Source organism: Salmo salar, chromosome ssa24 (genome assembly GCF_905237065.1).
Source record: "Salmo salar chromosome ssa24, Ssal_v3.1, whole genome shotgun sequence".
In the NCBI taxonomy this organism is placed as follows: Eukaryota; Metazoa; Chordata; class Actinopteri; order Salmoniformes; family Salmonidae; genus Salmo; species Salmo salar.
The window spans coordinates 31,197,501-31,221,341 of NC_059465.1; the positions used below are offsets into that span (position 1 = coordinate 31,197,501).

General features: G+C 41.7%; 1 protein-coding gene across 1 annotated transcript in view; it reads right to left on the reverse strand.

The window, feature by feature from the left end:
* Positions 1-23,841, reverse strand: part of dab2ipa (DAB2 interacting protein a) — a 130,161-nt gene that overhangs the window by 74,283 nt on the left and 32,037 nt on the right. The window contains 1 exon segment of the mRNA XM_045706961.1: positions 15,311-15,414. Within this exon segment, the coding sequence (XP_045562917.1) occupies positions 15,311-15,414 (104 nt within the window).

Consider the following 23,841-nt stretch of genomic DNA (forward strand, 5'->3'; position numbering starts at 1 on the left):
CCAACGCTTTCGACTCTGTCAATCATCACATTCTTATTGGCAGACTCGACAGCCTTGGTTTCTCAAATGATTGCCTCGCCTGGTTTACCAACTACTTCTCTGATCGATTTGACACACTGAACTCTGAGGGCCTGTTGTCCAGACCTCTGGTAGTCTCTATGGGTGTGCCACAGGGTTCAATTCTCGGGCCGACTCTTCTCTGTATACATCAATGATGTCGCTCTTGCTGCTGGTGATTCTCTGATCCACCTCTACGCAGACGACACCATTCTGTATACTTCTGGCCCCTCTTTGGACACTGTGTTAACTAACCTCCAGACGAGCTTCAATGCCATACAACTCTCCTTCCGTGGCCTCCAACGGCTCTTAAACGCAAGTAAAACTAAATGCATGCTATTCAATCGATCACTGCCCGCACCTGCTCGCCCGTCCAGCATCACTACTCTGGACGGCTCTGACTTAGAATACGTGGACAACTACAAATACCTAGGTGTCTGGTTAGACTGTAAACTCTCCTTCCAGACTCACATTAAGCATCTCCAATCCAAAATTAAATCTAGAAATCGGCTTCCTATATCGCAACAAAGCATCCTTCACTCATGCTGCCAAACATACCCTCGTAAAACTGACCATCCTACCGATCCTCGACTTCGGTGATGTCATCTATAAAATAGCCTCCAACACTCTACTCAAACTGGATGAAGTCTATCACAGTGCCATCCGTTTTGTCACCAAAGCCCCATACACTACCCACCATTGCGACCTGTACGCTCTCGTTGGTTGGCCCTCGCTTCATACTCGTCGCTAAACCCACTGGCTACAAGTCTCTGCTAGGTAAAGCCCCGCCTTATCTCAGCTCACTGGTCACCATAGCACCACCCACTCGTAGCACGCGCTCCAGCAGGTATATCTCACTGGTCACCCCCTTGATCGTCTTTCCTTCCAGTTCTCTGCTGCCAATGACTGGAACGAACTGCAAAAATCTCTGAAGCTGGAGACTCATATCTCCCTCACTAGCTTTAAGCACCAGCTGTCAGAGCAGCTCACAGATCACTGCACCTGTACATAGATGGGCTATCTACCTACCTCATCCCCATACTGTATTTATTTATCTTGCTCCTTTGCACCCCAGTATCTCTACTTGCACATTCATCTTCTGCACATCTACCATTCCAGTGTTTAATTGCTATATTGTAATTACTTCGCCACCATAGCTTATTTTTTACCTTACCTCATTTGCACTCACTGTATATAGACTACTTGTTTTCTTTTGTTCTACGGTATTATTGACTGTATGTTTTGTTTATTCCATGTGTAACTTTGTGTTGTTGTGTGTGTCGAATTGCTATGCTTTATCTTGGCCAGGTCGCAGTTGCAAATGAGAACTTGTTCTCAACTAGCCTACCTGGTTAAATAAAGGTGAAATAAAAATAAATAAAAAATAAATAGTGAGAGGTCTAATGCTTTACTATTTAATAATATCTACCTCCGCATTCATATCTAAGGGGCATTTTTCACGCCATTAATAGTTACATTGTTTTAGTTTGAACGTGCAGACTGGCACAAAGTAAAGCGGGAACGTTTCCCTAGTCAGCGCCATTATTAGTGCAATGCCCCTTAAAGTGTTGCTCTGTGCTACCCAGTGGGGCTCCATCCCCCCTCCCCCATGGGCTAGGTCTGTCTTCTGTGCGCCGCTCTGCGGCCCATCCCATGCCCTCATGCCTTGAACCTTGCGCGCCCACCGCTGTTTCAGTGGATACAGCTGGAGAACTGCAAGGCAATCCCATTGTGCGCCACTCGGAAGCCATGACCAATATATATTGTCCTGTTAATAATATACCTGTGAGAATATCCAACAGGCTTTTATATCATTTGAAATGAATAATAAAACATTTTAGAGATGATTTTGTTTTCAAATAACGTAAAATGACCAAGAAAAAGGCCATTCTTGAACATGGGGTGAGACATTGTTGCTAATTTTTAAATAAAGCCAGTCTGTTATTTAGAATTATTTATTTTCGTTTTTAGAGGGAGAGAAACCATAAACCTACAGTCATCTCATGGGTCTCCCAGTTGAGGCCAGTACTGGTATTGAACCAGCATCTGTAGCAACACAGTGTCTTAGACCGTTGTGCCACTCAGGCGCTGTACAACATGACCGGTCGGGAGTGGCCTACACTACTACAGAAAGAGCAAAATAATCCTAACAAAATAAAATAAAAATCTTAGTGTAACAGTTTTAGTAAGTAATACTGAAGTCGTGCACAATTATCAGTTTCTATTTAGGTTTATGTCACCCATTCATTGTCAGTTAGAGATACAGTAGGACCCAAAAGCATAATCAGTGCTCTAACTCCCCCTTGTGCTGGTCCGGAGCAATGAAGTGGTGACGCAGGGTATTTATGCACAACTTCAGTATTGCTTACTATGACTGTTGTTAAACTAAGGTTTTTATTATTTTATTTTGTTAGGATTATTTACTGTAGTAGTGTAGGCCACTCCCGACCGGTCATGTTGTACAGCGCCTGAGTGGCGCCATGGTTAATGGCATCTTTATGCTTTCATTAATAAAATAATGATAAAAATACTCTTTCAACATGATGTTTATTTAGTTATGGATCCATAACGAATTACTATGGGAATAAATATCACTAAATTATAGAAATATCCTCCAATCCACCAATGTAATTATTGGCGGAGAGTCACATCATATTTTTCGATATACTGTAGACGACATGTGTCTCACTAGTGTTGAGTAATGTGCTGTTAAAAGTGGTGTAGGTCTTATTTATTTAAAGAGCATATTAAAAAGTTAGAAGCAATAGGATCTGAAGCAATAGCCTACAACTATTTTAGCACCGTTTCACACTGCTCTGAGACAGGCATGGGGACTGGTCTTCAATTAGATTTTTATTTTTACTGAATCTCTGTTTGGGTATTGGTTAGACTAGAATTAGAAAATGAGAGTGTAGAAATGTAATGCTCTTTTTTTGTAATGCTCCTTTATTTAACTAGGCAAGTCAGTTAAGAACAAATTGTTAATTTCAAGGACAGCCTACTCCTTCCTCCCCGTCGGGGAATTGAACCCCGGTCTCCCGTGTGCCTGCATTCTCTAGTACAGCCATTATTGAAGGCTATCAAATGCTTCTCAAAGATGCCCTCTGGTGGTCAAACTAGCGCTAACAAACAATGGTACGCTGCAACTTTCAAAGGAGGAACTACTGTAGATGTGGCTGGGTGTTGGTTATAGCATTTCCTTCACGACCCATCCATTTTAGACAAGCGTGTCAGGTAAGCGTCATCTAATAATTATAAAATATTTTTATAATCTGGACCCTTTGTTTTTGTTATTGCTACTGTGCATTTAACAATTTCACTGTACCGTTTACATCTTCTGTATCCTGTGCATGTAACAAATCAACTTTTCATGTTATTTTATATAACGTGTGCTTATCAAAGACGGGGCAATGTGAAGAACAACATGACCTGCACCAAAGTCAGAATAGGATATACAGTACCAGTCAAAAGTTTGGACACCTACTCATTCAAGGGGTTTTCTTAATTTGTACTCTTTTCTACATTGTAGAATAATAGTGAAGACATCAAAACTATGACATAACGCATATGGAATCATGTAGTAACCAAAAAAAGTGTTAAACAAATCTAAATATATATTTGAGATTCTTCAAAGTAGCCACCCTTTGCCTTGATGACAGCTTTGCACAGTTGGCATTCCCTCAACCAGCTTAACCTGAAATGCTTTTCCAACACAGTCTTGAAGGAGTTCCCACATATGCTGAGCACCTGTTGGCTGCTTTTCCTTCACTCTGCGGTCCAACTCATCCCAAACCATCTCAATTGGGTTGAGGTCGGGTGATTGTGGAGGCCAGGTCATCTGATACAGCACTCCATCACTCTCCTTCTTGGTCACATAGCCCTTACACAGCCTGAAGGTGTTTTGAGTCATTGTCCTGTTGAAAAACAAATGAGATTGAGACTAAGTGCAAACCAGATGGGATGGCGGTATCACTGCAGAATGCTGTGGTAGCCATGCTGGTTAAGTGTGCCTTGAATTCTAAATAAATCACTGACAGTGTCACCAGCAAAGCACCCCCACACCTCCTCCTCCAAGCTTCACGGTGGGAAAAACACGTGGAGATCATCCGTTCACCTACTCTGCGTCTCACAAAGACACGGCGGTTGGAACCAAAAATCTCAAATTTGGACTCTTCAGACCAATGACAGATTTCCACCCGTCTAATGTCTATTGCTTGTGTTTCTTGGCCCAAGCAAGTCTCTTCTTATTATTGGTGTCCTTTGGTTGTGGTTTCTTTGCAACAATTTGACCATGAAGGCCTGATTCACACAGTCTTCTCTGAACAGTTGATGTTGAGATGTGTCTGTTACTTGAACACTGTGAATCATTTATTTGGGCTGCAATTTCTGAGGCTGGTAACGTTATCCTCTGCAGCAAAGGTAACTCTGGGTCTTACTTTCCTGTGGCGGACCTCATGAGAGCCAGTTTCATCATAGCGCTTGATGGTTTTTCCGACTGCACTTAAAGAAACTTTCAAAGTTCTTGACATTTTCCAGGTTGACTGACCTTCATGTCTTAAAGTAATGATGGACTGTCGTTCCTATTTTCTTATTTAAGCTGTTCTTGCCATAATATGGACTTGGTATTTTACCAAATAGGGCTATCTTCTGTATACCACCCCTACCTTGTCACAAAAAAACTGATTGGCTCAAACGCATGTACTTTTAACAAGGCACACCTGCTAATTGAAATGCATTACATTTACATTTTAGTCAATTAGCAGACGCTCTTATCCAGAGCGACTTACAGTAGTGAATGCATACATTTCATTTCATTTTTTTTTTTGTACTGGCCCCCCGTGGGAATCGAACCCACAACCCTGGCGTTGCACACACCATGCTGGCGTTGCAAACACCATGCTCTACCAACTGAGCCACAGGGAAGGCCATTACAGGTGACTACCTCATAAAACTGGTTGAGAGAATGCCAAGAGTGTGCAAAGCTGTCATCAAGGCAAAGGGTGGCTACTTGGAAGAATCTCAAATATAAAATATATTTGATTTGTTTAACAATTTTTGTTTACTACATAATTCCATGTGTAAATTCACAATGTTTATGCTTATACATTTAACATTTGGCTCTTAAGTATAAGCAAGTGCAAGCAAATGAGCTGCGATGAGGTAGGCCTATTCGTTCAGCACTTTCAAAATGGACGACAGAAATTCATATAGATATTAATTCAGATAAATTCAGCAAGATGTTGAGGCCTTAACTTTACTCTTCTTTAAGTCACCACAGAGAGAGAAAGAGAGAGCGAGAGACCCAGACTCAGTGGTTAGCCTACCATTTGAAGTATTTTATTAGGCCTATGTGGTCTAAAAAAGAAGGACAATACAATCACGAAGATCCACTTTTATAGACAATATACAGACCCACTGACAGCGCATTGAGCAAACAAAGCAACCCTCGCAATATGAACTGTAATTACATGGGTCTATTTACTGAACAAAAATATTTGAATGGGAAGAGACTGTCAAAGGCAAACATAGTTACGAGGAGGGGATATTTTAATATAATGTTGTTTGGTCTGTTTGGTCTGCTTTTTTGTCGAGAAAAGCACCAGAGGTAATTATAACACACAAAGTAAGAAAAACAATGAAATGCATAATTCTAACATTGCCTAAAATTATTAATAAGATAGACCTATATAAGCAATATAACAATGCAGATGTACAAACTATGGCATATATGACAATAAGTGGTTAAGAGGAAAGCCGTAATTTCGATAAAGACATGAGCAAGCTGAGATGGATGTAGCCTATATGCCGCCTATTTGTTTAGCACAGCGACATAATTCAGAACATGGGCCGTTCTTACAGTATTCTCCCTGTACACCAAGTCCGAACAGTAGGGGCAAATAAGCAGACAATGAAAGCTCTTACAACAGGGGCTGGAAGCCGTCAATGAAAGCTGTTATAATATTCAATGATTACATTTCTCTAAAACTGGCTATAGGCTAGATGTGCACAACCAAGTCTGAACAGTAGGCTATATGCCTATTCGTTCAGCACTTTTGAAATGGACATAATTCAGAATATGGGCCGTTCTAATAGAATTCTCCCTGTACACCAAGTCCGAATAGTAGGGGCAAATAAGCAGACAATGAAAGCTCTTACAATGGGGGAACGTAAGCAGACTATGAAAGCTGCTACAATATTCTAAGATGAGATTTCCCTGAAACAGGCTATAGGCTACATGTGCACCAGCATGTCAGAACAGTAGACTAAGTTCTAAGGGGGGAAAGTATTACTTTCTTAGCTACAGTATACATATTTCCCTGGCATATGTAATCACTTATGCAGCAGCATACTGGACATATTTATGGACTCACTATTATTGTGCTGTGCTCACTTGAACATGAAGTTGGCACGGTGGTCCTTCTTGTGGCAAACTTCTCAATAACTTTGTCATCAAAGTCTGGCATTCTCTGGATGAAGTCATACTGGATTGACAGCATGGCCAATGCATTAACCTTTTCTGGCCCATGGAGTTGCGTATGAAAGTTTTTATCCTTTTAAGGGTGGAAAAGTTTCTCTCTGACTTAGAGGTTGTCATCGGAGTGGTGATGTTGATTTTGAGAAGAGAGACCGTGTCAGACAAGGCCTCCTGCAGGTTGTTCTCGTAGAGTGATTTCAATAAAGAAAGTGCTGTCTTTTCAGTGTGCAGCTCAGGATGCTGGTAGACAGTAAACAGCTCCCTTTTCAACTTCTCCTGGTTGCCCATAGTTCATAGCTTGGTAGGACACTGGAGTTCTGCGGTGGGAAAGGAATCCTTCAGTAGCGTTTAGACACCACATACATTACCACTCATCACCGCTGCCCTGTCGTAGGTTTGTGCAGCCAACTTCTTGACATTCAGTGCCGCTAGGACTTGTTTGATGGCGTTGGAGAGGCCGACACCAGTTTAGTCCTTCACCTCTACAAAAACTTCTCACACACACTGTTGTCTGGTAACAAGTAACGCAGCATTATGACGTCCAACCAATTTTTAAGGGTACATCAAGCACGATCTTAAACAAAGTTTTGGATTGTATGTATGAAGTGTACAGAGAAGCTATATCTAAGAAGGTGTCGGAGATTATTTTTGCATCTGTACAAGCTGACGAGACCACTGACGTCTCCTGTAAATCACAGATAGTAATAGTGCTCTTTTGTACCCTGTAATCTCCATCACGCATGGCCTCAAAAATACAACTGAAAACGCCTGGGTTCAAGGAGTCGGCCGACTCGTCATGGCCCCGCAGTGCTGTCTCACAGTTGCCAGACAATTTAATGCATGCTATAATTCTGGCAAGCACGTACCTATTCTCCTCTGTTGGTTGTTAAGGTCGATGGCTCGTCTATATATCTAGCTGAGCCACAACGTTTGATCTCCCCAGGAATCCCAGTTTAACAGCGTTGAGAATTGTGCATCACATACAGACATGTTGAGACCCTTTCAGACAGACTTTTTAAATCCTTAAACCCAGACTTGGACCACACCCCCTCTCCACTGAATAGCAGGCAGGGAAAGCAAAATAGTGATTGTTGTGAGATGCTTGCAGTTAGCCACTGCTTCCTTCCAAACCACTCATTGTTGAATTAGCAATTTCGTACTTGTTGTGTAATGTTTATGTCCAATGGTCGGATTAAAAAGGATTTGCCAGTAGATTGTCAACTTGATTCATGATGATGACTGCTAGTTAAGACATTGACATGATCAGTCCAATCAAAGCTACTGTAGATATAACTTCATTTTATCAGTGGCCAATGACCATGAGCCTTCTTGGATGGACACTTCTAATGTAACTCTATGGCAGCACCCAAAGGGCTTGAATTTTCGAACTCTCCCCATAGATTTTGTGGCGACGTAGTGTCCCCATGAGTGACAGAACACTGAGCCAATCACGGCGCAACCAGAGAACATTAACAACCCCTATGCTCTGTATATCCGCTGGCTGCCCCACCACCACAGAAAGCACTGATCTAGGCTGAAACACCTGCATTTTGCTGCCTTACTCAAGAAAGTAAAAAAATAGACCATGTTTGTATGCAGCTTTATTAACTCAATATATATATATATATATATTTTTTTTTACATTGTTAGCAAACTGATATGTGACTCATATTAATGCCAAAATAACAAGCAAAACAGGTGGGCCTCTGCCTGATCTATAGTCGTGTTTTTATTAGCGGCTTGGGTCTTTTTTAATATCGAGGCATATTTCACTTTCTCTGTTCATAGGAGTAACAATATAAATTTGTGCATGAGGCAGAAATAATGCAGTGCGACTCGAGTTTCGCCATCAGCTGGAAGACGGTGTCCCTTTTTGGTCAGTGTCAGTAGAGGAAAGAGAGAGCGGAGGGATGCTGAGAGGCTAACCCTCAGTCTGCTGCTCTCTTCCTTCGCTGAGACTGACCATCAGATGCAGGCACCACCAGCCCAATAAAATACAAATAAAAAAGCGAATTATTTAAAATGTATGCACACTCATCTGCACTTCAGAAGTAATACAACAATGGTTCTATTACCGGTGTGATCATATATTTTGAAATATAATTTTTTGTAAATGGCCCAAACAACAATGCATTGGCAGGGCAATTCAAGCAAAGCAAATATGCGTTGATAATGTACTGGGCCTATAGCTTACTGCACAAATCTCATTGCTAAAGTATTGTTTTTAATTGGTTAATGTTGTATGGGCTTTCTTTTAAGTAATGTTCTTTTTTCTCTTCTTAAGTAATGTTTTTTTTAAACATCTGAGCAGTAAATCTCAGCTTGCATTTTGACTCAAAAAAGGTTGGTGACCACTGTTCTAGAGTTTTCCCTGTTAAGGAATTCCACAAATTAACTTAAGGCACACCTCTAATTGAAATGCATTCCAGGTGACTACCTAATGAAGCTGGTTGAGAGAATGCCAGGAGTGTGCAAAGCTGTCATCGAGGCAAAGGAAGGCTATTTGAAGAATATCAAATACCTGTTGGGGCTACAGGTTAGCAATGAACCCCGAGACGGGATTGCTAACAAGGCTGGAAATTCAAAACATCAAAAATCTAATAATTTCAATTTCTCAAACAATCAACTATTTTACACAATTTAAAAGATAAACATCTCCTTAATCTAACCACATTGTTCGATTTTCAAAGAGGCTTTACGGCAAAAGCATAAAGTTAGATTATGTTAGGACAGTACATAGCCACAAAAGTACAAACATCCAGTTTCAATTCAAGGTCAGGCGTCACCAAAAGCAGAAACCAGCTAAAATTATGCACCAACCTTTGACAATCTCCATCAGATGACACTCCTAGGACATTATGTTATACAATACATGCATTTTTTGTTCCATCAAGTTCATATTTATATCCAAAAACAGCATTTTACAGTAGCGTGAAATTCAGATTTTTTCTTCTCTGAAATGCTTCCGGTGAACATAACAAAATTACTATTCGAAAACATTGGTAAATTATAATATTGTCATTCAAAGAATAATATATTATCATCTCGTAATTGCTACCGAATGGCCAGATCTCAAAATAACTTTACTGGGAAATCACATTTTGCAATAAACGGGGTGCTATGCTAAGAACAATAAGCTATGCTATACAGTTAGCATCATCTAATATCGATAATAACATTGTAAATATCCCCTTACCTTTGATTATCTCCATCAGAAGGCACTGCCAGGAATCCCAGGTCCAGAACAAATGTGGTTTCTTTTGACAAAGTTCATAATTTATGTCCAAATAACACCAAGTAGTTAGCGTTCATTATGCTCCGAATCACGCCGAAAAGCTAAAAAAACCTAGTAAATAATCTATTTACGTTCGTTCAAACATGTCAAACGTTGTTTAGCATTAATCTTTTGGTCCATTTTTAACGTTAAACATCAGTAATATTTTCACACAACCTATCCTATGTCTAGATAAACAATTATGACAAACTCACGCTTCTCAGATTTATGCGCAGGCGCAAAAAAATGAAGTGACGACATGTCAACTTCCCAGCATTCTAATTTGCTCTCTGTTTATCATAGACGCTTCAAACAACTTTATAAAGATCGTTGACATCTAGTGGAAGCCGTAGGAGTTGCGAAATGAATCCTTTCTCACTATGGTATCTATAAAACAATGACACTAAATAGTACAGTCACAAAATTCACATTTTGTTTGATCTATTTTTCACAGGTTTTTGCCTGCAATATGAGTTTTGTTATACTTACAGACACCATTCAAACTGTTTTAGAAAATTCAGAGTGTTTTCTATCAGAATGTGTTAATAATATGCATATCCTAGCTTCTGAGTTGGTGTAGGAGGCAGTTAAAAATGGGCACATATTTTTTTTTAAATTTCTCAATACTGCCCTCTGCCCCACTATCAACGTTTCCCTTTACTGTGGCAATTGTGATCGAATCAACACAATATTTGTCATTTAATGTAAGATAGCGAAACAAAACAAACTATGCAAGAGATTGTTGTATTGCATCTATTGTCAATTGCGTTGACACGCCCATACTCTACGCAAACCAGCGCGGCATAAACCATTAGAGCTGCAGTAGGCCTATATGCAAATAGACCATTGTCATATATGGATCTGTGGCATTTACATTGAACTGGATTGTGTTTACAGCATGAGCGGTCGTGAGTAGATGCACTTGTTTTGAGATCAAAGCAAGAGCTGCATGTAGCCACTTGTGCACATTTTGTTCATATCCTTTGCTAGTTAGTGAGTTATCAGCCCAGTTATAGATCATTTGTAGTCAGCAATAGGGGAGTGATTGCTTCCTAAAAGAGCACAAAACGTGTATATTTCTAGACGTCTTTGAAAAGAGTCAGGTAAAGAGCTTGTTTTTTTGTCTTAGAAAGGGGCAATGTTGTATTTTGAGACAGGTTTGAATAAGCTAAGTAGCCAATAGGGAGGGTAGTATAATTTGTCTGATTCTTTGTAATAATGGTATGGGAATAATCATGCATTTTATTTTGTAAAGTGGTTTCTTTCATCAAACACAACAACATTTTCAGTCACCTCCTTGTCTGAAGGACAAGTGGATAAACAGGTTAATGTCAAGCCAAGCATCTTTTTTTCCCAAAAGTCCCCTTGAATGTAGGCCTACATTTTGTTTGTTTTTTATTATTTCACCTTTATTTAACCAGGTAGGCCAGTTGAGAATAAGTTCTCATTTACAACTGCGACCTGGCCAAGATAAAGCAAAGCAGTGCGACACAAACAACACAGAGTTACACATGGAATAAACAAACATACAGTCAATAACACAATAGAAAAGTATATATACAGTGTGTGCAAATGAGGTAAGATAAGGGAGGTAAGGCAATAAATAGGCCATAGTGGCAAAATAATTACAATTTAGCAATTAAACACTGGAGTGATAGATGTGCAGAAGATGAATGTGCAAGTAGAGATACTGGGGTGCAAAGGAGCAAAAAAATAAATGACAGTATGGGGATGAGGCAGTTAGATGGGATATTTACAGATGGGCTATGTACAGGTGCAGTGATCTGTGAGCTGCTCAGACAGCTGGTGCTTAAAGTTAGTGAGGGAGATATGAGTCTCCAGCTTCAGTGATTTTTGCAATTCGTTCCAGTCATTGGCAGCAGAGAACTGGAAGGAAAGGCGGCCAGAGGTGGAATTGGCTTTGGGTGTGACCAGTGAAATATACCTGCTTGAGCACGTGCTACGGGTGGGTGCTGCTATGGTGACCAGTGAGCTGAGATAAGGCGGGGCTTTACCTAGCAAAGCCTTATAGATGACCTGGAGCCAGTGGGTTTGGCGACGAATATGAAGTGAGGGCCAGCCAACGAGAGCATACCGGTCGCAGTGGTGGGTAGTATATGGGGCTTTGGTGACAAAACGGATGGCAATGTGATAGACTGCATCCAATTTGCTGAGTAGAGTGTTGGAGGCTATTTTGTAAATGACATTGCCGAAGTCAAGGATCGGTAGGATAGGACATTGAACACCACACATTGGCTGTTCCTGTAGGCTGAATAATAGAACAGCTATTTCCATGTTAAAATGTTATGGGATGCATTTTGTCCATTGTTATTGATGGTAGGCTACTCTGGTAGACCTTCATTATAAGCAAATAGACACAGTAGCCTACTTGGCCACTTAAAACTTTAACTTAAAGCAGGTACAGCCTCAGTGTTCACAGTAAATGCGTGCTGGAAGTTGCACAGAATTTTCACAACATTTAAATGTGCGCTCAGATGACCTGAAATTTGCTCAGTGCTGGAAAAACTTGAGTGAACATTGGTGGCAAAACATATATTTATAGTGATTTCTATGGGTCTTCCTCTACTCTGATTGTTTTATACTGTTCAATTCAACCCCACCAAAAAAAGTCAGCATTTTCATCAATTTCTACATTTCTTGCACTCATTTGAGATAATTTCCACACTGCCACGGAGGGCGGCATGATATGGGCAAACAATCTAGACCTTAATTTTGACCAAATGTTGCAATTGCGATTTGACTTGTGATTTAGAGCAAAACACTTGGATGACCTGTTGGAATCATGGATATAGAATGATCATTAAAATTCTATAGTTAGAATATAATAGTGGGCACTTTGAATACAGAGTTTGACATGACAACAAATGAAAATGCCAGGGAGGAGTTATTGTGACAGGTGTTGACAAGTGTTTCCTAGGGGACCCTATAATCTTTGGTTCTCTTTTAGCTACTTCATGTAGCTAACATTATTGCTTTGCGTTGTCCTCTGATTTAGAAGGTACTGTTGCACAACAAACATGCAGGTCTACACCGTCACTAGTATTATCAGGCTGTATAGATAGTTATGTTTGCTCTGACTCAGTACATTTATTAGCTAGCTAGCGATTAGCAATAGCGGCTAACAAGATTTAGGCCAAACTTACTAAGACAAACTAGCTGTTTGCAGATGTAAGAAACACGAACTAAGTGTAATGGTTGAACTCTAGTGGATGTATATTAAGAAGCAAAGTGAAAACAGAATCAATGTCATCAACATTGAAAGAATACAAACAAAACCTAAGATGGAAGAAACGGAAGCATTTTGAAAACACTCTAAAAAAGATTGAAGACTTCATTGATGGAAACCCGTTCTGGGAGAAATGGAATGATCTAAATGGAAAAAAGGAATGACCTAGCCATTCATAAATGGCATAATTTGGATAGATCACTTTGAAAGTCAGAAGACATTACTTTAAACCCCAAATACAAAACCTGGAAAAGCAGCATCAGGAATTAAATGCTTAAACACATTACTCCTGAGTTGCAGGAAACTATTATTCAACTTGGTTTTGGAGAGTGGCTGCTTCCCTGATATTTGGAACCAGGGACTCATAATCCCAATACATAAAAAGGTGACAAATTAGACCCTAATAACTATAGGGGAATATGTGTCACAAGTAACATAGGGAAACTGTTCTGCTGTATTCTGAATACAGACCTTGCTCACAGCAACAACAAAAAAAGGCTTTCTACCCAAACTCAGAACAGACCACATACAAACATTACACACTAATAAACCAGCAAGTTCATCAGAATTGCAGAGGAAAAGTATTTGCACGTTTTGTTGATTTTAAGAATGCTTTTGATTCCATATGGAATGATGGATTATATTACAAAACCCTCCAAAGCGGCATTGGGGGTAAAGTATACATCATAAAATGTATTTACTCAAACACATGTAGCATTAAAATGAACAATAAAATAACAGTTTTTTGCTCAAAGGCGAGGGGTGAGACAAGGGTGCAGTTTAAGTCCAACCCTGTTCAACGTCTACATCAATGAACTAGCAGTGTTGTTGGACCGATCTGCAGCCCCTGGACTCACCCTCAAGGATGAGGAGGTCAGATTCCTGCTCTACACAGGTGACATTGTCCTACTGTCACTAACAGAGCAAGGTCTACAGGAACAACTTAACATTCTTTGAGAATACAGCAGCAGCGGGGCAATCAACAACAACTTTCAGAAAACCAAAGTTGTTATTTTCCAGAAAAAGGCCAGGAATCAGAGCAGCAGACACTCCATCAAATTTAGTCCCAGGTACAACTAACAGGGACAAAAAAATCAGTGCCTGTGAAGGATTTGGTCTGGCAGTGAATGTACTAAAAGAAAAACCCTGTAAAGTATTTTAGTCGATAAAAATACAATTCTCTGAAATAAATATTCCTATCCAAATCTGGTGCAAAATATTGAAGTGTAATTTCACCAATTCCACTATATGGAAGCAAGGTTTGGGGTCCAACCTGTAATTACGATTATAGGCATTGAGAGAAAAACCCAATAGAAAATCGACACACAGAATTCTGCACAATTATCCTAAATATCAAAAAGAGAGTTCCAAATAATCCATGCAGATTGGAACTTGGATGATTCTCTTTAATTGTAAATATAAAGAAAAGGACACTAACATTTTGAAATGAACAGCCTTACAAATCAAAGCACAGGAAACCCAAGAGCTGAACCCTGAAAAGAGTCCCCTATGTCTGCTGTTAAAAACACTAAACAACCCTATAATGCAAACACACAAGGAAATTAATCAAATTGTTACATAAATGAAAACCTATTTGACAAATTGGGAAAATGAAACAAAAACACTGAATAAAGTAAATTTGGCCCTCAAAAGAACATACAAATTGGCAGAATATCTCTACTCTCAGAGATACAAAACAAAGATGGATCCTGACCAAATACAGGCTCAGCGACCACCAATTGGCTATAGAAAAAGGGACAGACAAAAACACATGGCTACTCAAAGAGGAGTGTCTATGTGGTCACTGCACGACAGGGGAGGTAGAGACACTTTTTGATCTACTGTGATACTCCCAAATAAGAGAAGATTTTTTCTAGAAAATATCTCACTCAATTCCCAACTTCTGTGCATTTACTAATGACATAATGCTGGGAATTATTCTGGGCGAGGGAGAACCATAAATATTACTGCCAGATATGTATATGATTGCCATAGTCTGAGGGACATCCCATGACCATTAATTCGCTGAAGTAGTTACATTGTATATACAGTAACTTACAAGTAATACAGTGTAACTATCATCCATGTACAATTGTATTTCATTGCAATAAAACAATCAAAATTTGAATTTGAGAGGGGGGACGGGAAGAGAGCTCGAGATGGGGGTGGTGGGGGGTGAGCGAGAGAGAGAGAGAGAGAGAGAGAGAGAGAGAGAGAGAGAGAGAGAGAGAGAGCAGGTGTACTGCTGAATGCTCACCGTGACTTTGAATGGGGTTGAGGTGGCTGGCTCCATGGAGGGGCTTTTGTCCAAAGCGCTGCCCGGCATGCTGCGCCTGCGACCCACCCTCTCAGGAGGGAGCTCTGGGGAGGGGGAGAGGAATTCACATGTAAGTCATTGTGGCACAATTCAATCAAATTCCGAAAGGTAGACGTTTGCGGTGCTATTATAATCCTGAACAATGTACATATGATCTTCAGAAAGGAGGAACAAGCATAAAATGAAAAAGGTATACACAACCCCTTGGCTCTGGCTTCACCTAAATGATTTGTGTTTGAGATGCGCTACACATTGCATTCTGCATAAACAAACAGGTAATGAGAGAAAGGTAGAAGCAGAGTTCGCATGGAAAACCGCCATCCCTGACAGACTACGAAATCCATGCTTGTTCTCTCTGTGTGTCGGTATCTGTTCTAAGTTGATTCACCGAGAGATAAGTTTCACTCTTATTTCTGCCTCTGTGGGAAAGATACGGCTCTAACAAGAAGGTACACCTCTGAGCTCCCTCATTTATCGCCTCACTTTCTCACGGAGGAAGGAGAAAACAGACAATTACATGAGAATATTTTAATAGTGTGTAATACTTAACCTCTGGCTTTTAGAACAGTTTCGGCTAATAATGGGTTTTGCTAGGCTAGCTACCATAGCTCACCAACCACAGAAAGGCCAAGAGATAATATGAAAGCACATCAACACGACGAGATCACTTCAAAAAAGCAGCAAGAGAACGCAGTCAAAATGGGAAAGTGATGTGTAGAGGTCTGGAGACAGTTTACACTGCATTTGGCTGTCTCCGGGAATATCCTCTGGTTGCATCCTCCGCTGGCTAGCTTTCAGAAGGCATCGCCATAAGTCTGCCTTGACTAGCTGACATTTCTTCAAGCCTAAAATGTTTGTTCAAATCAATAAATCACATTATTTCTACTTCTTTAAATTTGGAATAAATTGAAGGTACCTGAAATACACGTGTTAAGTATTGTCACCCAAGACTAAGCTAATTTCAACCATTACTGTCAATTCTATTCTTTAAATACAAATACTTGTGCATGTAAACAGGGGCTTCCCTCATTAACATATGCAGACTAACTTCGTGCCAAAGCCCCAAGTTATGTTTTCCTTATTCCTGTACGCACTAAGCTATCATTAGTGTGAACAGCATAGCCATTAAAAGGGCAGTAGGCTGCCTCCCCTGAATTCATAGACTTGACATCTCAGAGAGTGGGCTCCTCCAAACAATAAAGATTTTTCAGCCCCCCAACTCAGCTCTGTGATTGGAATCTTGTCGGCAGAGCACCGCTGACACCAACCTGTAACATTAACTTTTCTGCCTATGTTTGTCCAGTGCAAACAGTGACCGCACTGACGGAGGAAAGAGCATACCATTCCTGCTGCTGTCTATCGACACAATACTGGACCTTTCCCACACCTCTCTTGTTGGAACTCAAGTCCACTCCAGAGACTCTGGCTTTATTCTAGTCCGACCAGAGATATCATCCCTTTCAGTGTGTATGAGATCCAGACATACAATACAACCAAGGTCTGGTCTGATCAGTGTGTGCCTGTCCCGCAGTCACAACATCTTATCAGGGTTCAGTTAACAGCAACACCCTGCGAGCTCCTTCATCTGCTACAGCAGAGAATCTGCCACTAGAAGAAGCTTAAGCTTAATCATAAAATCAGCAACAACAAAAAACATCCTCTCACGGTCAACTGCGTTACATTTTCAGAAAAATTAACATGTGTAAATATTTGTATGAACATAAGATTCAACAACAGACAAACTGAACAAGTTCCACAGACATGTGACTAACAGAAATTGAAAAATGTGTCCCTGAACAAAGGGGGGGGGGTAACAGTCAGTATCTGGTGTGGCCACCAGCTGCATTAAGAACAGCAGTGCATCTCCTCCTCGTGGACTGCACCAGATCTGCCAGTTCTTGCTGGTTTATTTTAAAAAAAATATTTCACCTTTATTTAACCAGGTAGGCCAGTTGGGAACAAGTTCTCATTTACAACTGCGACCTGGTCAAGAAAGAGCAAAGCAGTGCGACACAAACACAGAGTTACACATGGGATAAACAAACATAATGGAAAAGTCTATATACAGTGTGTACAAATGTAGTAAGATTTGGGAGGCAATAAATAGGCCATAGTGGCAAAATAATTATAATTTAGCAATTAAACACTGGAGTGATAGATGTGCAGAAGATGAATGTGCAAGTAGAGATACTGGGTTCAAAGGAGCAAAAAAATAAATAACAAAATGGGGATGAGGTAGTTGGGTGGGCTATTTATAGATGGGCTATGTACAGGTGCAATGATCGGTAAGCTGCTCTGACAGCTGATGCTTAAAGTTAGTGAGGGAGATAAGTCTCCAGCTTCAGTGATTTTTGCAATTCGTTCCAGTCATTGGCAGCAGAGAACTGGAAAGAAAGGCAGCCAAATGAGGCATTGGCTTTGGGGGTGACCAGTGAAATATACCTGCTGGAGAGCGCACTACGGGTGGGTGCTGCTATGTTGACCAGTGAGCTGAGATAAGGCGAGGCTTTACCTAGCAAAGACTTACAGATGACCTAGAGCCAGTGGGTTTGGCGCCGAATATGAAGCGAGGGCCAGCCAACGGCAGCATACAGGTCGCAGTGGTGGGTAGTATATGGTGCTTTGGTGACAAAACGGATGGCACTGTGATAGACTGCATCCAATTTGCTGAGTAGTGTTGGAGGCTATTTTGTAAATGACATCGTCGAAGTCAAGGATCGGTAGGATAGTCAGTTTCACGAGGGTATATTTGGCAGCATGAGTGAAGGATGCTTTGTTGCCAAATAGGAAGCCAATTCTAGATTTCATTTTGGATTGGAGATTTTCACATTTACATTTATGTCATTTAGCAGACGCTCTGATCCAGAGCTACTTACAAATTGGTGCATTCACCTTATGATATCCAGTGGAACAACCACTTTACAATAGTACATCTACATATATAAAAAAAAAAATTGGGGGGGGGATTAGGATTACTATATCCTAATTACTATATCCTATCCCAGGTATTCCTTAAAGAGGTGGGGTTTCAGGTGTCTACGGAAGGTGGTGATTGACTCCGCTGTCCTGGCGTCGTGAGGGAGCTTGTTCCACCATTGGGGTGCCAGAGCAGCGAACAGTTTTGACTGGGCTGAGCGGGAACTGTGCTTCCGCAGCGGTAGGGGGGCCAGCAGGCCAGAGGTGGATGAACGCAGTGCCCTTGTTTGGGTGTAGGGCCTGATCAGAGCCTGAAGGTACGGAGGTGCCGTTCCCCTCACAGCTCCGTAGGCAAGCACCATGGTCTTGTAGCAGATGCGAGCTTTAACTGGAAGCCAGTGGAGTGTGCGGAGGAGCGGGGTGACGTGAGAGAACTTGGGAAGGTTGAACACCAGACGGGCTGCGGCGTTCTGGATGAGTTGTAGGGGTTTAATGGCACAGGCAGGGAGCCCCGCCAACAGGGAGTTGCAGTAAACCAGACGGGAGATGACAAGTGCCTGGATTAGGACCTGCGCCGCTTCCTGTGTAAGGCAGGGACGGACTCTGCGAATGATGTATAGCATGAACCTACAGGATCGGGTCACCGCCTTGATGTTAGCGGAGAACGACAGGGTGTTGTCCAGGGTCACGCCGAGGCTCTTAGCACTCTGGGAGGAGGACACAATGGAGTTGTCCACCGTGATGGCGAGATCATGGAAAGGGCAGTCCTTCCCCGGGAGGAAGAGCAGCTCCGTCTTGCCGAGGTTCAGCTTGAGGTGGTGATCCGTCATCCACACTGATATGTCTGCCAGACATGCAGAGATGCGATTCGCCACCTGGTTTTCAGAAGGGGGAAAGGAGAAGATTAATTGTGTGTCGTCTGCGTAGCAATGATAGGAGAGACCATGTGAGGATATGCTTAATGTGAGTCTGGAAGGAGAGTTTACAGTCTAACCAGACACCTAGGTATTTGTAGTTGTCCACATATTCTAAGTCAGAACCGTCTAGCGTAGTGATGCTAGACGGGTGGGCGGGCAGGTGCAGGCAGCGATCGGTTGAAGAGCATGCATTTAGTATTACTTGCATTTAAGAGCAGTTGGAGGGCACGGAAGGAGTGTTGTACGGCATTGAAGCTCATCTGGAGGTTTGTTTACACGATGTCCAAAGGGCCAGAAGTACACAGAATGGTGTCGTCTGAGTAGAGGTGGATCAGAGAATCACCAGCAGCAAGAGCGACATCATTGATGTATACAGAGAAAAGGGTCAGCCCGAGAACTGAAACCTGAGGCACACCCATAGAGACTACCAGAGGTCTGGACAACAGGCCCTCCGATTTGACACGCTGAACTCTACCTGTGAGATGTCTTCCACCAAGGCACCTTCAAGTTCCCAGACATTTCTGGGGGGAATGGCCCTAGCCCTCATCCTCTGATCCAACAGGTCCCAGATTGAGATCCGGGCTCTTCGCTGGCAATGGCAGAACACTGACATTCCTGTCTCACAGGAATTCACGCACAGAACGAGCAGTATGGCTGGTGGCATTGTCATGCTGGAGGGTCATGTCAGGATGAGCCTGCAGGAAGGGTACCACATGAGGGAGTTGAATGTCTTCCCTGTAACGCACAGCATTGAGATTGCCTGCAACGACAACAAGCTCAGTCCTATGATGCTGTGACACACCGCCCCAGACCATGATGGACCCTCCACCTCCAAATCGATCCCGCTCCAGAGTATAGGCCTCGGTGTAACGCTCATTCCGTCGACGAGAAACGCGAATTCGACCATCACCCCTGGTGAGACAAAACCGCGACTCATCAGTGAAGAGCACTTCTTGCCAGCCCTGTCTGGTCCAGCGATGGTGGATTTGTGTCCATAAGCGACGTTGTTGCCGGTGACATCTGGTGAGGACCTGCCTTACAACAGGCCTACAAGCTCTCAGTCCAGCCTCTCTCAGCCTATTGCGGACAGTCTGAGCACTGATGGAGGGATTGTGCGTTCCTGGTGTAACTCGGGCAGTTGTTGTTGCCATTCTGTACCTGTCCCGCAGGTGTGATGTTCGGATGTACCGATGCTGTGCAGGTGTCGTTACACGTGGTCTGCCACGATCAGCTGTCTGTCCTGTCTCCCTGTAGCACTGTCTTAGACGTCTCACAGTACAGACATTGAAATTTATTGCCCTGGCCACATCTGCAGTCCTCATGACTCCTTTCAGCAGGCCTAAAGCACGTTCATGCAGATGAGCAGGGACCCTGGGCATCTTTCTTTTGGTGTTTTTCAGAGTCAGTAGAAAGGCCTCTTTCGTGTCCTAAGTTTTCATAACTGTGACCTTAATTGCCTACCGTCTGTAAGTTTTTAGTGTCTTAACGACCCGTCCACAGGTGTATGTTCATTAATTGTTTATGGTTCATTGAACAAGCATGGGAAACAGTGTTTAAACCCTTTACAATGAAGATCTGTGAAATTATTTTGATTTTTACGAATTATATTTGAAAAACAGGGTCCTGAAAAGGGGATGTTTCTTTTTTTGCTGAGTTATATGCCTATATAAATTTCTGTACAGCCTCTGTAAACTAAAATGCTCTACTGACAGAGCAGAGGGTGTTTATCGGTCTTTTAGTGCAGTCAGTCCATGGACTATAGGCCAGTGGGAGTGGACTATAGGCCCGTGGGAGTGCATCCCCTAAGGCAGTGTGAAGAGCCGACCTGGATCAATTTAGTCTTCACTGGAGAACTGTTATTTAACTTATCAAATTACAAACAGTAAACAGCCTACATTTTAAATTTTAGTCATTTAGCAGACACTCTTATCCAGAGCGACTTACAGTAGTGAATGCATACGTTTCATTTCATACATGTTTTTTCTGTGCTGGCCCCCTGTGGGAATCGAACCCACAACCCTGGCGTTGCAAACACCATGCTCTACCAACTGAGCTACAGGGAAGCCTACCACAGCACACCATTGCATCAATCTTTGGTCTGATTGCCAATATCCTGAAGTATCCCTTTAACACTAACAATCATAAATGTGCTCTGTCTTCAGACATTTTGGGCATTGGATAAACCAAACAATGCAGTCATGTCCCAAAGGTCTCAGTTTCAGTGCGAGTGTCACACAACAGCACTGTGATGCGAGAAAGATTACCTTTTCTCTCCAAAGCACAAAAGTCCATTTTCCAAAGGGTTTATATGAATACAAAGGAATTCTGAGTAGGGCACTCAGACTCAAGTTCAAAGAGTACTTTAAAGAGCAACTCTAGGTACAGATCGTAAACAACGCAGGAAGCTTGTGGTTTTTCATCTCCAAATTAGGAAAATGTGTTTTCCCACCACTAATTCGACGTAAAAGCCAGGGGCAAGCATTATTAGGTTAGGAAAGAGGGGTCCCCTTTCCCCATAGCCTAATCTATACCTGTGTGTAAATTCCTACATAAGAAATGAGCCTTTAATTCAGTCCAGAGCGCAAGCCGAAAGGCACAGATCATCAGACAACTTCAGACAAACATTACCAAGGCTGTTTACTGTAGGGCTGACCCCAATTAGTCGACTGGTCCATTGTTTGGTTGATAGGCTGTTGGTCAAACATTAATTTTTTGTCGAGCAGTAGGAAATATATATGGGGACAAGACTAATCCATTGCGCAGGCCGCTGGATGGCACAGCCCAAGAAGGGGATGTGGTTAAGATGCACATCTCTCTCCAATCAATTTGTTTCATAACTTCATTGTGTGAATTGTTTGGGTTTGATTGTTAGTGTCTAGCAATTCCCCATTACATACATCACCAGTAGTACAGTTACTGTGAATTCCTATAATTTCAAATCTACAATGTTTGTTTGGTTACGTTAATTTCTGTTAATGCATTCAGTACCTCACTGGGGCAAAGCTTCTTCCATCCAGGACCTCTATACCAGGAGGTGTCAGAGGAAGGCCCTAAAAGTTGTCAAAGACTCCCGCCACCCTAGTCATAGACTGTTCTCTCGGCTACCGCACGGCAAGCGGTACTGGAGTGCCAAGTCTAGGTCCAAAAGGCTTAACAGCTTCTTCCCCCAGGCCATAAGACTCCTGAACAGCTAATCAAAGGTCTACCCAGACCCCTCTTTTACGCTGCTGCTACTCTCTGGTTTATTATTTATGTATAGTCACTTTAACTCTTCCTACATGTACATATTACCTCAATTACCTAGACTAAAATTTGATTTGAATATATTATTATTCCAGTATTTTACCGTTCTTATTGGCAGAGTGGACACGTTGTTTGCAGAGCACACAATTCCATTTAATTCCATTTACAAGTTGTCAATTTAGTCAGCGTCTCTTGTTTGGAGTGCTCCTGTCAATGCTGAGTAAGGACACGCACCCGATTACGCATAGAAGTAAGCCTATAGGCTACTTGGCCTGCATGTAAATGTAGGCATATGAATGTGCCTATCTGGGGATATGATAGTATTTCTGATTGGCTTAACGCACCACCACTAATGAGCTGTGGAGCTTCTCAAAGTAATGTTTCTTAACCTCAAACAGCAAGCAAACAAAGTCTGTCATTCTCAATGGATCTAAAAACAATAGTTCGTCAATGTATTTGACAAATATTTCCATCTCTCTCCCTTTCGATAACCACTCAGCATGAAAGGGAAAAGTGTCATGCTCTGATCCAGTTGAAACGTCATAAAATTAGCCTACCTGATGAGCTCTTATCCCTTGCACAAATAGCCTTCAGCCGTGTCTGTCCCGAGCCCACTGGCACAGGAACCTCTGCGGACCCAAGTTGATACAAATGTTTCAAGTTCGTTGCAGATAGGCCATGCTGTAGCCAATGTGATTTATAGGATATATTCTACCTGCAGGATGCAATGTTTTTATTTGTTGTCTTTATGTAGGCTATTTTTACATAGTTGACAAATGGCAATAGAAGTTCCTTTTTGGGTTTGTATAATTTTTATTTGGATAGAAAATGTAAATAACCCCATGACAATGATTGAGATACGAAGACGTTATTATATGAAACTGTTCCACGAAAATGTGCATATGAAAACCATAACTGGCACGCAGATCGGTAGAAATAGTAAGATAAATTGGCATTCCACATGAGAAAGGTTGCCGACTTCTCTTTTAGCCTATTACTGGCAACTTCAGGAGAGTAACAGCAGAATCTGCAAAGCCAGCAGGAGCGAAAGGAGGATGGTCGGGTCAGGTTAAGGCTTTTTTCTCTGGTTATCTTGATCTCTGGCTCCCTCTGGAGTCATGTGTGTCTTATTTCATCAAACAGTGTGCTTAAAGCATCAGACAAGCTCAATACATATAGTTTATTTTATAAAAATAAAAACACGTTAAAATGTTTATTTTTTTATCTTGTTTTTTTTGGTCAACCAATATTCATTTTTTTTTGTCAGGGACAGACCTTGTTTACTGTGCAGTTACAGTGGTAGCCTACTTGCTCACTACTATACATCACACCTTCTCCTGGGATATTTAGGTTAGACAAAACTCAGTGAAGTGACAAACAACAATCCCGAGGGAT